The sequence below is a fragment of the Gossypium hirsutum genome, chromosome D06 (assembly GCF_007990345.1).
Source record: "Gossypium hirsutum isolate 1008001.06 chromosome D06, Gossypium_hirsutum_v2.1, whole genome shotgun sequence".
NCBI classification, from domain to species: domain Eukaryota; kingdom Viridiplantae; phylum Streptophyta; class Magnoliopsida; order Malvales; family Malvaceae; genus Gossypium; species Gossypium hirsutum.
This window is the reverse complement of record NC_053442.1, coordinates 63,587,445-63,603,725: the sequence shown is the minus strand read 5'-3', so window position 1 is coordinate 63,603,725 and position 16,281 is coordinate 63,587,445. Positions and strand designations below refer to the sequence as shown.

Genomic DNA, 16,281 nt, shown 5'->3' with positions numbered 1-16,281 from the left:
ATAATTAATGTATAAGGATTAATTTATATAGTTTTCAAGTAGAGAGACAAAAATACAATCTAAGGTATAGTAAAATAACTTTCATGGTATTTTTACTTTGAAAAACCCTTTATTTTTTCAAAGTAATAAATATTTTGTCTTTTTATATAAAATATTCAGAGAAAATATTTATGAACAAAATTAAGATGAAAACATATTTAAATTTGTTTCAATTTTTTGCTAGCAATTAAAACATATTGAATCTATATTCTTTTATTAATATAAAAATTATTTAATACGATTTAATATTTCATTTATTTGAATAATCAAAATTATAATTATGATATTGAAACATGTAATGTCAAATTTATAGCATTGATTTCATCCTCCCCAAACTTAAAAGCATTACAAAAACAGAACAGATTAGATTAGTAGTCACTTAATTATTAGTTTTTTTTTTTGCCATTCAACTATGAAAAGTGATACAATGGTTTTCTAATTATTTAGTTTTGTCTTTTTGGTCATTAGTTGGCTAATGGTGGTGGCGTTTAAAATTGGCATAATAGTAACTTTACCCTTAATATTTATACATTGTGTCAATTAGCCTTAATTCTAAAAAATCTAATCCTCAACATTAACGCATTGTGTAATTAAGTCTTTTTTGCAATCTTGTGACCTTTTAACCTTAAAAGCTTAAATACAAGTGAACAATTACAATGGGGAAAGAGTTTACAAACACCAAGATTGAATCTTGAACTTCATGTCAATCGGCTTGAAACTCACACAAATTTATCGCCGATCCAATGACATGATTGACAAAATCTACTTTGTTGATTGTAGTTATTAGATTTAGTTTGTCATAAAATAATAATTGATGACTAACGTTATAATTAGTAATAATTTTTCATGGCAACAATCTTTTTATCTTACTATGTATATTTGCATTTGCAATATTTGCCTGATACATCCGTTGAAACCATTTTTTTGAACAAAACTGGGTGGATGATAGTTGAAGAAAAAAAAAATGAAATTTTTGATTTTTTTAAAAACATTGGGTTTAGTAATAAAATCCCTTGCTTCAGTTTCTAAATATATATACACACCAATCCAATCCCATTAATCATGGCATGAAACATCAACTTTACTATTATAAGAATTTACAGTGAATTTAATATTTTAATAAAATGTTAAAAGAAATAATAAAAGAATTAAAATTCTTCAAAAATAGAAAAACCCCAAATTTTTTCAAAAAAATAAAAATAAAATAAAATAAAATATAGCAAGTATACTTTTATATATAAAAATTAGCTGTAGTTTGGAAAAAAAATTGGTTGGGGCGGACAAGCCTCCTATAAATAAGGGGATTAATTTGGTTGGACCAGAAAATTTTGCTTTAATTTGATTTTTTTAAAAGAAAAAAAAAGGTGTAATTTTCAGTAGGACCAGTGAGAGATAAATTGCAAAACATTTTGTAAATTTATATGAGGTGACCAAAAATGTCTCTTTTTTTCATTTAATTTTTGAAGAAAACGTGAATAAAAACATTAGACACAAAGGAAACCAGCTGGAACATCCACAATAACTACGTACCAACCATAAGTTGGGTCTCGTCTAAAATTTGTGAAAGTTTTGATAAAACATTATGTTTATTTAAAATATAGGTCGGATTCAAATTTGAATATTTAAGATTTGAATTCGGCTTAACCATCGATCCATTTTTTATGTTTATAATATATTAACATGATACTTGCCCCATCTTATATTCGCCCCAACATATGGTTCATAGCTTAGAGCGGTAATATAATAATAGTTAAAATGCTCAATGGAACCAATGAGGAAGGAAATAATTCAAGAGTTGATCATATTGGCAAGTGCAAATTAAGCACAATTACAAGGAGAAGCATGGCTAAGGGCGGAACGTACGAAGGGCTAGAGGTGGCCTTAACTCTCTCAAAATTTTTTTTGATAATTCTTATAAAACCTCAACTTTTTTTGAAAAAATTTAATTAAGCCTCCAAAAATTTCGAAAGTTTTAATTAGACAATCTTAAAACTTAGTATTGTTGGAAAAATACGACTGAAAAATAAATCATGTATAAATAAAAGAAAGAATTACTGTGCCATGGAAGAACCACTACTTTAGAAGCAGATTCGCCCCGAATGGTGTAATCGTGTAGTGGACGTTGCCCCCCAATGTTAACACAGAATTTCAATATTCATACGCCTGAATAAAGAAGGTGAAACACAATTGGTATTACTCTTCTCTGAGGAATAGGGAAATAAGATAAAAATAAAGCTTTAAAGCTGGTTGGAAAAATTTGGCTAGAAAAATCGCACTAGGTTCGATTCTCAAGAAAAGTTGGAGGAGCCACAAACGGTTTCGTTTAAAATCTAATCTCCTAAACAAAATTTCCTCTAATGTAATTTAGTAAGATGTCGAAGTTTTAGAGAAAAGAAAGATGAGATAATTGAGAAGAATAGGAGAAGCTTTGCTTGTAAAAAATGAGGAGAAATGACCTCCTATTTATAGGATTCTCAAAGAAACAAAGTGATCCAAAAAATTCAATAGTGATATTGCAATGATCAGTTTCCAACGATCATATCATAACAGTCAGATTTTTGTATTACTAACAAATATCACGTACCACGTTACGAATTGTGCAAATAGTAATGAATCAGGTGTGTTTTTGATGTACCACCTCATGGTACTAGCAAGATGTTGTTAGTAGATGCAATGGGTTTTGCTAAGGAGATGTATGCATTGCAATGAGTAGGGCCATTTAGTTGTTCTCCTTTATTCTACCATTGAAAAACATGGCATGTAAGGATAGATCATGAAAGATTTACATGTTTGCTAGCCCACACTTCACATTACTGTATTTTTCACTTTAATTCTTTAAAATTTAGTCAACAAAGGAAGATGAAAAAAAATTAGGATTGTTTAATATTTTCTAAGAATTTTTTTTTCTTTTTAGTAATAAAGTAATTGTTGATTTAGCCAACATAATTGACATGTTCTGTCCCACTACTTGTTTACAATATTAGGAGTAGAAGATGGGAGTAACACAATTTAAATCCATGCCAAACAAGCGTCTTGACAAAAGTTTTAACTACCACTCCATTCAAGTCAAGACAAAACATTTTTACCATTTAATAGTTATATATAATACATTATGAAAATTTATATAGTATAGAAGGGCAGGGTAATAAATTACAATAATCGATCTATACATACTCTCCAAAGAAAAAGCCATCTACTTTTCAGAAAATAAATCACTTTATTCGAAGCAAATCAATTCGGAATCTATTGCCTTTAATTTCGATCCAATTTGGTACTAAAATTGCAAACACTATATCTATTAATCCAGCTTTTTTTTCCTGTTAAAAAAATTAGCTAAAAAAGAGATGTTGACAAAAAAATTATAAAAACAAATGAGAAAAAAAATTCAAAAATTATATTTTTTCAAAAAATTAAAATAAAGTAATTTTACTATTCATGAATTTAGAATGCCAAGTAATAATAAAATTTAGTGAATTTCATTTAATTTTCATAGGAGAGAATATGTCTTAAATGTTGAATAAATAGAAAGACTAATTGCATTTTATCTTTGAAATTTCAAAGGAAAATTAATATTGACCTTGTGGTCCATGAATAAAACAACTAATTGCAGACACGGTACAAAGAGTCATTTAAGTATCAATGTTAACTTCTTTTGGTGTTTAATTCGTGTTTTAAGTTGATTTGATGAATGTTTGTAATTAATTAATAATGTTAGCAGTTAATTTTCATCAAATCAACTCTAAAACTCGAAGTAAACACTATAAAATTAACATCATTACTTTTGGGTGTCAAAACATATAATTTTATCAAATACAGGTACAAGATTAGACGAAAAATAACATAAGTACCACATTAGAGAAAAATGTTAAACTCGGGTACTAAATGATATATTAAGCCAAATAATTATATAAATTAATTTATTTAAACCATCGTGTGGCTTTTTTTTAAAATTTCTTTTATATATTTGAAATATTATATCTTCTTTGATTAAAATTTTTAAATAATTTACTGAATTTTTTCTTTTTCTAATTTTTCACTTATTTTGAATTTCTTCTTTTTTGATTTTTATGCACTTTTTATAAAAAATACCTTAATTTAAATTTTATTTTTTTAATAATATTTGAGAAGTTTTATAATTTTTTATCTATTTAAAATAAACTTTTTTATCTCATTCGGAGTTTTTTTTTAAAATTTATTTTAATATTTTTTCTTTAGTAGAATTATATCTAAACTACATTTTAGTATGTTGTTTTAATTAATATTATTACTAAAATAATTTTATTTTTTAGTTTAATCATTATATTAATAATATTTGATCGTATTTTCTGAAAAATATTAAAGTAAAAAGATTATATGTTTAAGATTATATCGGTATCCACATTCTCTTGTTACATCCTAGAATATGAGTAGTAAAATCCTCTGTAACCCTACCACCAATACTCCATAGAATGGTCAAAGCTACATCTTCTTACACCCTAGTAAGATTTTTCACGATCCCACCGCCGACCTTACATAGTAAGACATCTTTTCAAGAGGATCCATATTAAGTTCATTGTCTATATAAGTCATCTCTACCACCAAAAAGACTCTAAGATACAAACTGTACATAGATACTTGCTTGGCTTACCACATGAATCTTTTTCTATTTCCAACCTCACATATTTTGTACATGACACATTGCTTCATGGAATGCGCAGTAACCACCTTGCCAAGTCAACTATCTAAATTAGGGAAAGACCCAATGATGTCTCGCCAATAAGAAACACTTTTTGACGTAAGTCAAGTGGACTATTGCAAAGTCCCATCAAGATTTATTCAGAAATTGCTCTTGTCACACCCTAACACACATACAATGAAGTCATCTTCAACTCTACCACCAACACTTCATATATAGTATAATTAAATCACATAATACTATCAACTTAACATATATAATTTTATCGAAACTCTTAAACTAAGAGATATTAAGAACTTAATACAATACCAACCGAACTATACTCACTAAAAAAAACCTAAAAAATATACAAAGGTATATGGTATATATTATATATACACATGTAAGACAATGAGAAATAAGATGGATCACATCTTGATTTCATTTGACTGGGCTTTAAACCTACGGCATCATTCGTGGCTTAATTGTGCTTTATAAATATTAAACCTTTTTTTAATTGGTTCAAGGAAAATGACCTAGAAAGAGACCATATTATACCCAAAGTCAAACAGATCTAAGATCTATGCAAACTTATTCCTTAATCTATCTGTTTGGTAAATTTCATCTATTACGATATTTTCTAATCTAAGGCATTCAATTAAAAAAAGGCAAAATATAAAAGGAGAAGTACAAACAAAGAAAACAAGGCTCCTACAAAAAAGGGTCCAACAGAACAAATCCAGAAGTTCCTTCCATTTCTTTTGATTTCAAATTTGATGGGAGGAGGAGGAGGAAGAAGAACCAGAGGCTAAGGTTAGCGGTGGGGGAAATTTCCTAACTCTAGAGTGGCTGTTGAATAAGTCAAACACCTCCTTTCAAATTAAATAAAGAAAAAAAAAGACCAACCAAGAACACCCAAATCTTCATTGGCACAAATGCATTCTTCCTATTTTTCATCTTTAATTTATTTCGCTTAAAGTCAACCCCTTTTATTTTTGTTTCTTCGATTCTTCATTTGGTTTTTTTTTTACACAAAAAGAAGATTTTTTTTTTCGGTTTCATCTCAACATTCATACGAAGACGGAGAAGACGAAGAAGAAAAAGAACATTCCCATTCTGTTTTTTGGTCAAGCTTCAATCAGGTTCCTTTTCTTTTTCTTTTTTTGTGTTTCAAATTCTGGGTTTTTCTTGTTTTTGTGATTTCTTTTTTGTTTATATTTTGTTATTGACCCTGAAATCTAGTCAAGACTTTTTTTTCATACGATTTGCGTATCGCATTGTCGTTTTTCTGGTAATTAATTAATTGATTATTGTTCAAAGATAATTCCTTTTTGGTATATTCTTGTGTGTGGGATTCAAAATCTGATGGGATTCAGATCTATATTCGTAGTAACTTGGTGTGTGTTATGCATACATTTGTGTTTTCATTAATGGATGAACATTAATGTTCATCTATTTTTGGGATTTAGGGTCTGGATAGTTTTTTTGGTGTAAAATGATAAAATTTGGCGAAGAAACTAGATTTTAGGTGATTTAATATGGTTATATACAAGATGGATATTGTCGGTGGTATATAACTTCATGTTATAGATCTGTTTGTGAATATATCTTCATGTTTTAGATCTGTTAATGGATATAATTTTCATGATATAGATCTGAAAAATATTTGTTGAATTTGCTTGTTATGTTATTTAACAAGCTTACTTTCATATGTTATTTGCTTTTATCAGTGTTTAATGGGAGAAGATGGAACACCCACCTTTACTGTGGATGATGCCCTTTTGCACATGGGGTTTGGAAAGTTCCAAATTCTCGTGCTTGCTTACGCCGGAATGGGGTGGGTTTCGGAAGCTATGGAAATGATGTTACTCTCATTTATAGGACCAGCAGTTCAATCTTTATGGGGTCTTACTTCTCATCAAGAGAGCTTAATAACCAGTGTGGTTTTTGTTGGAATGCTTGTTGGTGCCTATTCTTGGGGTGTAGTCTCAGATAAATATGGAAGAAGGTGAGAACTTTTTGTCGAATTCACAGTTTTATTCTTGCATTCAATCCCTGTTTTGATGATTTGTGTTTTCTTTAGATGAATATGCCTCAATATTGGTACCTCGCTTTACCCCCAATGCAACACAATTATAGTTGCTTGGCATATAATGTGTTGAGGGTGAGTATCCACTTTGGAGTGTCTCACTCCCTCAATGATGGAGGTATTGTTCTTGGGGTATCTATGCTTGGTTTCAGTCCTGGGTTTTTGTCTCCCTATTTTGAGGAGAGCCCAAAGGGGTTCACGGAGTTTTGGCGGGAGCGCCGAGGTCCATCAAGAAAATATTTTTATCATTTTGGCCTTGGTGGGGTTAGAACCCAAGCCCTTAAAGGGTCTTAGTGGGTAAGAACACTACCACTTGGGCTAGGGTTTGAACCCCACCAAGGCCAAAATGATCAAACATTTCCTTGGTGGACCTTGACGCTCCTGCTGAAACTCCGTGAATCCCTTCTCTCCACGGAGTAGAGAGACAAAAGCCCGAGGCTAAAATCGAGCATAGATACCTCTGGAACAATAACTCCACCGTTAGGGGAGTGAGACACACCAAAGCAAATATTCGCCCTCAACATAATGCATAAAGAAAAGTCGATGAGTTAGTTCACTTGATTTGCTTTGATAACAAGACTAAGCTACAAATATCTCGTCCACTCATGGAAAGAGGCCTTGCTCTTGCACTTTAGTACCTTTTTCTTTATGCAAAACTGATTGTTTTTAACCTTTTTAATGGAAGTAAAAGTGACTTTGATGGTCCTCTGTGTTGCTTATTCTTCTGACCTATAATATCTGTTTATTTCTTTCAGGAAAGGGTTCCTCATCACTGCAATAGTTACTTCGGGAGCTGGCTTTTTGAGTGCCTTGTCTCCAAATTATATTTCATTGATTATTCTTCGTTGTTTGGTTGGTCTCGGTTTGGGAGGTGGCCCTGTTCTTTGCTCCTGGTTTCTAGAGTTTATTCCTGCCCCAAGCCGAGGAACTTGGATGGTTGTTTTCCAAGCATTCTGGACTTTTGGGACGATTTTTGAAGCCTCACTTGCATGGGTATGAATATAATATTGTTTGTCTCACCCTTAGATTATACCGGTTATTATTACATCAAAGAACTAAATGCATATTCCAATATCATGTTAATTTTTTCCCCCTTATCGACATTATTTTTTCATTCTTTCAGTTTGTGATGCCACGGTTGGGATGGAGATGGCTACTTGCTCTATCTTCTATCCCTTCATCGATTCTCCTTCTATTCTATGTATTCGCACCTGAATCACCCCGATATCTATGCTTGGAAGGTAGAAAAGAAGAAGCGCTTCTTGTTTTGGAGAAAATAGCTAGAATAAATGGAGCAAAATTGCCTACTGGAGTTCTTGTTTCCGAGAATGAAATTGAGTTAGTTGGAAAAAGTGCTCCAACAGAAGATACACTGTTGCTTCAAGCAGAAGATAACGGATACGAAGCTCCTAAGGAAATGAATCCTAAAGCCGGAGGCATCTCAACGCTGTTACAACTTCTTTCTCCAGAATTAGTTCGGTCGACCACACTCTTATGGATGGTATTCTTCGGAAATGCATTTTCGTATTATGGCCTTGTATTACTCACAACGGAATTGCACAATGGACGTAATACATGCCGTCCGGAAGAATTGCAAACAGTAAAATATGAGGGCGTTAGCTACAAAGATGTTTTCATTACTACTTTTGCTGGTATGCAATTATTTATTCTACTTATAATAGTTTATTTCTGATGCTCATGGAAGGCACCTTTCTAACATCTAGCTTCGGTTTGTTTCCCTCTAGAGTTCCCCGGCCTCCTGATATCTGCTTTCACTGTCGATCGATTTGGTCGTAAGTTCTCAATGTCAGCTATGTTCTTCCTGTGTTGCATTTTCCTGTTTCCTTTGGTAGTCCATCAGCCTCAGGGTCTTACAACCGGCCTCCTCTTTGGTGCTCGAATATGCATCACTGCCAGCTTCACGGTTATGTATATATACGCGCCAGAGGTAATGCATATTGATGTTACTGTTCTTTCTTGTTGATTCCAGTTAACTTGTGAAGTAACAATTTTTTTGTTTTTAAATTGTAGATATATCCAACATCCGTTAGATCAACCGGTGTTGGAATTGCGAGCTCAATGGGAAGAATTGGTGGGATGGTATGTCCGCTCGTGGCGGTAGGTTTAGTGCATGGATGTCATCAAACTGCCGCCATTATGTTGTTCGAGGTTATAATTTTTGTAGCAGGGATATGTGTACTTCTGTTCCCAGTAGAGACCATGGGTCGGGATTTGAGTGATAGCATTTCCAGTTCAAAACAAACGAGTGGGTTGATTTAAAATAGTGAGGGCTTTCCCTCTTTCTGTATAACAGTTGTTTTATTACCAAAAAAAAAAAAAAAGAAAATAAAGAAGTACTTGGACTTCCATATCAAAATAGCTTTTCTAAATATTTTCTCCCTGCAAACATATTTTTCGTTACATTTTCGAGAATTCAGTAGCTTTTATGGTTTAGTATCGGGGGTGGGGGAACCTTTATGACGTCTTCCTCTTTTGATGGCATCCATGTCGGGAAAAGAAAGCAGTTTACAATGGCAGCATTAGGATTTCATTTTGGTGGAAGCTAGAAGATAAAGTCAGACCGTGCCGGTAAGTTACATCTTCATCACTTGAATTCTTTATTGCCTGCTCTTTAGCACTTGAATCTCTGCCATGCCTGCATGTTCGATGATTCGTATTCATCGTAAAACTTCATTTTTACTATCGTTTCGAGGTTCGGGTTTTGATTGATTATTGAATGGTTCTTATTTTTTCTTCAGTTGCTTTCATAGTTTAGCATAAAAGTGTGATTTTTGTTACCTATTAGGAGTCAGATTGCATTTTACTTCTTTACTCAAAAAATAACAAATCAATCCATGTACGTTAGATTAAAGAGTAAATTGGTCCTTTCTAGTACAAAATCCATGTTGTATCTCATTCTGACGTAAAATGATAAATTTTTAACAGTAGAAATGAATGTAATTTTTAATAGAAGGTCCCGATTTGCCTTTTGATTTAATGTATAAGGACTAAATTGATAATTTTTTGAGTGAAAGGAGTAAAATGTAATCTACCTTCTATGTATTTTTTTTATAGTTTTTAAGGCTACTATTCCATGCATGAAGGATTTTAACCCCTGACATTGGATAGCCATGTTTTGTTTTGTTAAGCAACTTGCAGTGCAGACCAACCAGTTTCAGAGCAGACATGAATCGTTGCTGGGGCAGGGTGCTTCATCACTTCCAGAGGTCGTAGAAATTGTCACTTTAAGACAAAACATGAATATTCATCATTGCTGCCATAGGATTTTGGTAGGAAAAAAGGGAGAAAATATTAGGATTTTATATAAATATATATACACCTTATACGAGGAGAAATTCAGTTACACTAGTGGAAAATATTTTAATTTTATATTCTTTTGGATTTAATATTTTAACCATTGGATTTAGTGATATATTTGTATTCATTATGTATGTAAAATTTTAAATTTAAATTAATTTAATATCTTTATCGTATGAACCGAAATATTATAATTTTTTAATATATTTAATGGTTAGAAAGTAATTTATATTAAATAAATAGTTAAATATTTTCTAATTTGCACAAAATTCACCTTAAACCCTTCGAACCAGGCCTCCAACTTTTGGATTGAATACATACGAAGGATTGTTAAATCGTATCTTTTGAGCTTATAATTCTCCTTACATTGGGGTTTGAATTAAACAATTATTCTTACATTGGAGTTTAATATATATTGACAATTGATCCTATGTTAGGGTTTGAGCTAGGCAAATGTTCTTTGAAATTTTTTTTTGTCCAAATTAGGCTTTATACTTGATAATTCCTTTTTATATTAGGGTTTGAACTAGACAATTGTTCCCACATTGAGGTTTGAATTCTTTTTGTTCAAGTTAGTCCTTGAACTTGCAATTGTTCCTATATTAAGACTTGAATTTGACAATTGTTCCTACATTAGGGTTGAGAAGGAAAATATTAGGGACTAACTTGGATAAAAGAAATTTCAAGTCTCAATGTAGGAACAGTTGTCAAGTTCAAATCCTAATTTGGATAAAAAAAAGTTTAAACCCCAATGTGAGAACTATCAAGTTCAAGCATTTAGTCTTAAAACAAAATTTGTGATTATATCAGAGAATATAAACTGTATTCTAAATAATGAAAGAAGCAAATTGTAATCAAATTTTATATTACAATTTTATCATATAGTATGCAACAAAATAAATATAAAAGATCCCACAATCAACTCAAGCACCTCTCATTGCCCCTAGAAAGCAAATCAAACTAGTAATATAAATGACACTCAACCGGTTCAACCCAAATTAAATTCGGTTCAAATTTTACAAGCGTACGGATGATGAGGAGTTCCCTTATTTGCATCTTCATAAGTAGCCGAACTCGAAGCTGATTCCGCATTCGGATTCAAGCCGGCTGCCTGCATAATGTTTTCAATCTCTTTCACTACTTCACCCATTGTAGGCCTATCAGTTCTTGCTTCTTCAACACATCTCATTGCTAAATCTACAAAGTTTTCCAACCCATGGGGTATTGTATCTGTATCTGAACCAATGGTTGGATCAAGAATCTCTTGGAGATTATATAAACTTCTCGATTTATCCATCGATGTCGCCACTTCTCTTACGATATATTTCCCGTGCTCTATCGGTTTTCTTGCCGTTACTATCTCTAACATCACTACTCCAAAGCTATAAACATCGCTTTTTTCGGTCAATTGTTGGGTCATATAATATTCAGGATCCAGATAACCCTACAACAGTAAATACCATTAGCATTATGTAAAACCGGTCATTAAAACAAAATCTAAACAGACTCACCATTGTACCCTTCACTTGAGTCGTAACATGACCTTTTTCGCTATCACCCATTGGTTTCGAGAGCCCGAAATCAGCAACTTTAGCATTTAAGCGTTCGTCTAATAATATGTTCGTGGACTTGACATCTCTATGAATAATCGGAGGATTCGCGAGCTCGTGAAGATATGCAAGACCTCGAGCTGCACCGAGTGCTACTTTTAGTCGCCGGGCCCAGTCCAGTCGGATTCCCGACTTCCCTGTTCCGAATAAGCATTATTAGTATTAATTCATTTCTTGGTAACATATGGTCATTACTAGATGAAGGGTGGTACCTGATAGACTATCACCAAGAGAACCATTGGCAACATACTCATATACTAGTATTTGTTCACCTCGTTCGAAGCAAAATCCGAGTAGGCTGACGACGTTTTTATGATGAACTCTCGATAGAAGCTCGAGCTCTGTTTTGAATTCGAGCCCACCTTGCATAGAACCTTGTTGAGCTCGTTTGATGGCAACGAGTTCCCCGGTCGGTAAAGTTCCTCTATAAACCTGTAAGTTCATAAACATAAAACCAACATGAATACATGGAGCATTAGACCCTCAAAAGAGAATGAGAGTCAAACTTAACCTTTCCGTAACCGCCTGATCCGATATCGCAGGCATCGGAAAAATTATTCGTGTATTTCTTAAGTTCATCGAAAGGGAAACATCTTGCTCCTTTCAACTGAGGACTATCACCAAAGCTCTTCTTAGAATCCCAGCTCGCTGTGTTATTTTACAGAAGAGAATCAGTCATAAAGCCGAGATAGCTGACTGAAAAAAGAGCTAAGTAAACGAAATATTTATCGTACCGAACGGATTACTGTTTTTGTTTGCTCTTTCGGCTCTCATCTTTTGACGATAAGCGTAAATCCCAGCGAGCATTAACAGTAGGAAAAACACCAAAGCTCCAACTCCTGCTCCGATTTTGATAGCAGTGCTTGAATTCTTCGATTTTCGAGTATCATCGAGAAAGTGTTCGTATTTGTCACCACTAAAGACATAAGGTCCAAAGAACTCTTTCGGAGGCTTGAAAGTTTGGTTGCTAAATGCAAATGCAAGCATTGAAATTCCACTTCTATTGAAACTATTTGCTCCATATGGAAACACACTAAGGTCCAAAAGCAGATATTGAAACTGATCCTTCCTCGGATCACTTAACGAAACGGTTTCCACCGGAAGTTGATGTGTCTGGAAGAACTTCATCAAAGCTTGCTCAAGAGAAAGATACGGAGCTGTGTTTCCTATCTCCGTGAAGGTATAGCCTCTAAACAGTAGTGTTCCGGTATATGGATATGCACATGTACATGTTGGGCTCGTGATTTGACTCGAACGACATGAACCCGATACACAGTTCTTTTGAGGTGTTGAATACAAGGACTTTCGTGAAGGTAGTTGGCAATACTTGTCGGTTTTTCCAGTCTCCATACACACCGGGTTATCTACAAGTCTGCAAAAACCAGTAGGAACGAAACTTAGTAACTTTAACAAGCATTAATGATTTTAAACACCAAGTCTGGCTTAGCTTACACTATTTCAAAATTGTATCCGGCATCATTGAATTCCGAAATCTTATTGTTCTGCAAATCTACGAGTTGTAGTTGGTTGGTAAAACTCGTGCCGATTACCAATGTACCATTAAGTTGGTTGCTTTCTAGTTCCCTGTCAACAAATATAACAGCAATAAGGTGAACAAAAGACCAACCATGTAACACATTTATATAAAGGTCAAGCCATACTCACACAGCCTGCAAATGTGGAAGCCCAAAGAACGTGGTCGGAACTTGACCTTGAAGTTTAATACTTCCCATCATTCTGCCATAGAAACGAATAGATCATTAGACGGTACTTATCCCGAGATGTCCATGTCAAGAATTGCTTATATAAACGGTAAACGAGACTGTTTTTCAGTTCATATCGTATCAACGAGGCTATATAAGCTGCCATCACGGTGCATGGTCCTGAACTAAATCAAATGCTCGAAAAATCTGATGGTAAAGAGGGAAATACATTATTGTTAGCGATGTCAAGGACTCGAGCCACGAAGGAAAATCCGATGGAATGAAAGTATTATTGCTCAAATGTCTGCACAATCATGTAAACAGAAAGATGATGACGGAGAGTAGGCAAATGACAGTATATATTTTGAGTTAGTTACTTACAAGGTGCTTAAACTGGTCATGCCTGAAAGGTTAGGCAAAGGACCAGACAGCTTATTATTGGACAAAAACCTGAAAATCAACACCAAATGCGCTTAACTAAAAGATGATAATAGTTCTGTTTTCGTCGTAGATAAACAAGTGCATACGTCGTATAGCTTACAGCTCATGAACATTTGCAAGGTTGTTGAGATTCAATGGAAGACTCCCGCTTAGTGAATTGTTATCAAAGCGTCTGTTGCCATCATAATACATTAGACCGAAAATATGAACACAAATTCACTCGAGTACTTTCGAGATACTCACACTACTTCCAGAGTTTGCACAAGTCCAAGGGTCGAAGGCAGAGGTCCGGAGAGTTTGTTGCTTTCGAATAGCCTGTAAGACGAAAACGAAATGTTAGAACACAAGTTTCATGCTGTTATGTCTTGAACTTTTCATCACACGAAAAACCGAATGCAACTTACACATGTATCAGTTCCATATCTGAACTGAAAAGTTTAGATGGGATAGTCCCAGAGAGTTTATTCTTCCCGAAATGGCTGTAGATTACAAAGAACAACATCGTTAGGATACGGAAAATAGAACAAAAGTACATAAAACTACAAGGAAATTTGGCATACAAGTGTTTGGTATGAATCAACAAGTCAAGCCCTGGTGTTGATCCATTCGAAACTGGAATTGGTCCTTCAAGTTGGTTGTCAGCCATGTCTAACCAATAAAGATTCGATAAATTACCGATGGTCGGTGGAATATGCCCGGTGAAGCCATTAGTATTTAGTGATCTGCAGACAATATAAGCCAACATGAAACTATCTATGATTGTATTGGCCAAAAGAGGTAATAAGGACAAATTCTTACAAGAATCTCAACTGTGGCAGTGATCCTATTGTGTAGGGAATTTGACCAATGAAACCACAACCAACCAAGATTCTGCCAACATAAAGAAAAAAGGGGTCATTTACTCATTTATGTTAGGTGATGCTTTGGTTACAAAATAGAAGTTCTTACAAGTTTTTTAGCTTCTTTAAATTTCCTATCGATCCCGGAAGAGATCCGGTGAGTTCGCGGTTAAAAGATAAATCCCTGAGACAAAAAATGCAGCTAATATCAAAGATGTTTGTATTAAGCCATGGAAACAAGTTGCACATGCAAAAAAAGGACTTACAATTGCTGCAATTCGGATAACATCGCGATGTCTCCCGATAACTCTCCAACCAAGTTCATGTTTGGTAATGTTCTGAAACAGAAACAATACAACATTAGATAAAATCCCAAACTCGAAACAACATGAACGAAACAACGACTTACATCGAGGTCACACGAGAACCAGTACATTCGATTCCAACCCATCTATCACCACAAGGGTCTGCTCCTGTCCAAGTAGGAGGTAAATTTTGCCACTCATCCGTGAGAGATCTTAGAGCAACATCTGTAAGAATTGGACAAAACAGGTTCCCTTATTCAGACACCAATGCTAAATTCTATACGACAGACAGTGCAATCTTCAAGTTCATGTCATTTTTGCAGTAAATTAGCATGCATATACATATATACACGATCAAAGAACAACAGAACTTACAATCCCTGCCATCAGTAGTAGCTGTTGTGATATAGATTTGAACTGAAAAAGCTAGCAAAAGCACCCAAATGGTTGAACCCATTTGTGAGATTAACCAAAAGGATTCCATAGTTGAGAGTTGAAGAACTTAAAAATATTTGGATTTTCTTTCTAATTTAGCATCAAACAACAAAACACATTTGACATGACATTAACCTGTTCTGTTTGCTGTTACTAGTTATGAACAAAAGAGAACAAAGTCTGGGTATTTCAGATGCATAAAAAAAAGGGTATAAAATGGTAGTTTGAGTGGATCAACAAATTGAAATTTGCTCTAAAAAACACAAACATTAGCCATGGACACCCAAGTTTTGGCTTTTTTTGTGTTTCCCAATTATTTAGCTGATGTCAAAGTCAACGATCTTAAAGTTCGGATGGTTGAAAATAATAAAAATCCTGCTAAATCATTCTTTTTAATGGGACTAAAACATTAATTTTTTAATATAAAATAGATACGAATTATCATACAGATTATCATATTTAAAACTCTAATGTTTAAATTAATATTTCCATTAAAGAAAAAACAACATTTAAAAATATCAACTTAAAAAATCCTTTAAATACATATTCAGGGTCGGATATATATCTTTATCTAATCTAAACACTAACACCTAAATTTAGTTGTCAGTGATAAATAAATGGAGCCAGGCCAACTAGGCAGCCTTCCAAATGGTCACGAACATGGCCCCAGGCATTAAAGTATAATAAATAACTTGCAAGGCAATAAGTGAGAGATAGGTGGGTTTTTGTTGAAATAATTGAAAGTTTGAAGAGTTGTGTAATTAGAATGGTTCATGGCTCGGACCACTCGGCCCAACCTGAAAGTCCACTCGAAATGTGAGAGGATTTGAGCAAAAATATAAATTCAA

At 33.6% G+C, this 16,281-nt stretch overlaps 2 protein-coding genes across 3 annotated transcripts; one reads left to right on the top strand and one right to left on the bottom strand.

The window, feature by feature from the left end:
• The first annotated feature begins 5,279 nt into the window (after positions 1-5,279).
• LOC107962406 (organic cation/carnitine transporter 7) lies at positions 5,280-10,276 on the top strand. Of its 2 annotated transcripts, none has more exons than XM_016898789.2 (7): positions 5,280-5,835; positions 6,424-6,701; positions 7,538-7,775; positions 7,906-8,434; positions 8,528-8,730; positions 8,814-9,371; positions 9,942-10,276. In XM_016898789.2, exons 2-6 carry the CDS (start codon positions 6,430-6,432, stop codon positions 9,060-9,062), a joined length of 1,491 nt encoding a protein of 496 aa, XP_016754278.1. In that variant the 5' UTR covers positions 5,280-5,835; positions 6,424-6,429; the 3' UTR covers positions 9,063-9,371; positions 9,942-10,276. The 2 variants fall into 2 exon arrangements, with proteins under 2 accessions (XP_016754278.1, XP_016754277.1); XM_016898788.2 differs by having other exon boundaries at positions 9,932-10,276.
• A 625-nt stretch (positions 10,277-10,901) lies between these two features.
• LOC107962405 (leucine-rich repeat receptor protein kinase HPCA1) lies at positions 10,902-15,813 on the bottom strand. The gene is made up of 18 exons (XM_016898787.2): positions 15,374-15,813; positions 15,103-15,223; positions 14,960-15,031; positions 14,803-14,877; positions 14,653-14,724; positions 14,415-14,576; positions 14,259-14,333; positions 14,098-14,169; positions 13,955-14,026; positions 13,795-13,863; positions 13,643-13,717; positions 13,376-13,447; positions 13,163-13,294; positions 12,445-13,082; positions 12,222-12,358; positions 11,923-12,142; positions 11,612-11,847; positions 10,902-11,544 (listed from the first exon to the last, which is right to left on the bottom strand). Exons 1-18 carry the CDS (start codon positions 15,480-15,482, stop codon positions 11,110-11,112), a joined length of 2,844 nt encoding a protein of 947 aa, XP_016754276.2. The 5' UTR covers positions 15,483-15,813; the 3' UTR covers positions 10,902-11,109.
• Between the last annotated feature and the right edge of the window lie 468 nt (positions 15,814-16,281).

Coding starts and splice junctions, on each gene's coding strand:
- LOC107962405 (XM_016898787.2), bottom strand. CDS start 15,482: ATGGAATCCTTTTGGTTAATCTCACAAATGGGTTCAACCATTTGGGTG. Junction 15,224..15,373: donor TACTACTGATGGCAGGGATT/GTAAGTTCTGTT, acceptor CAATTCTTACAG/ATGTTGCTCTAAGATCTCTC. Junction 13,083..13,162: donor GGATACAATTTTGAAATAGT/GTAAGCTAAGCC, acceptor TGGTTTTTGCAG/ACTTGTAGATAACCCGGTGT.
- LOC107962406 (XM_016898789.2), top strand. CDS start 6,430: ATGGGAGAAGATGGAACACCCACCTTTACTGTGGATGATGCCCTTTTG. Junction 6,702..7,537: donor TCAGATAAATATGGAAGAAG/GTGAGAACTTTT, acceptor TATTTCTTTCAG/GAAAGGGTTCCTCATCACTG. Junction 8,435..8,527: donor TTTCATTACTACTTTTGCTG/GTATGCAATTAT, acceptor GTTTCCCTCTAG/AGTTCCCCGGCCTCCTGATA.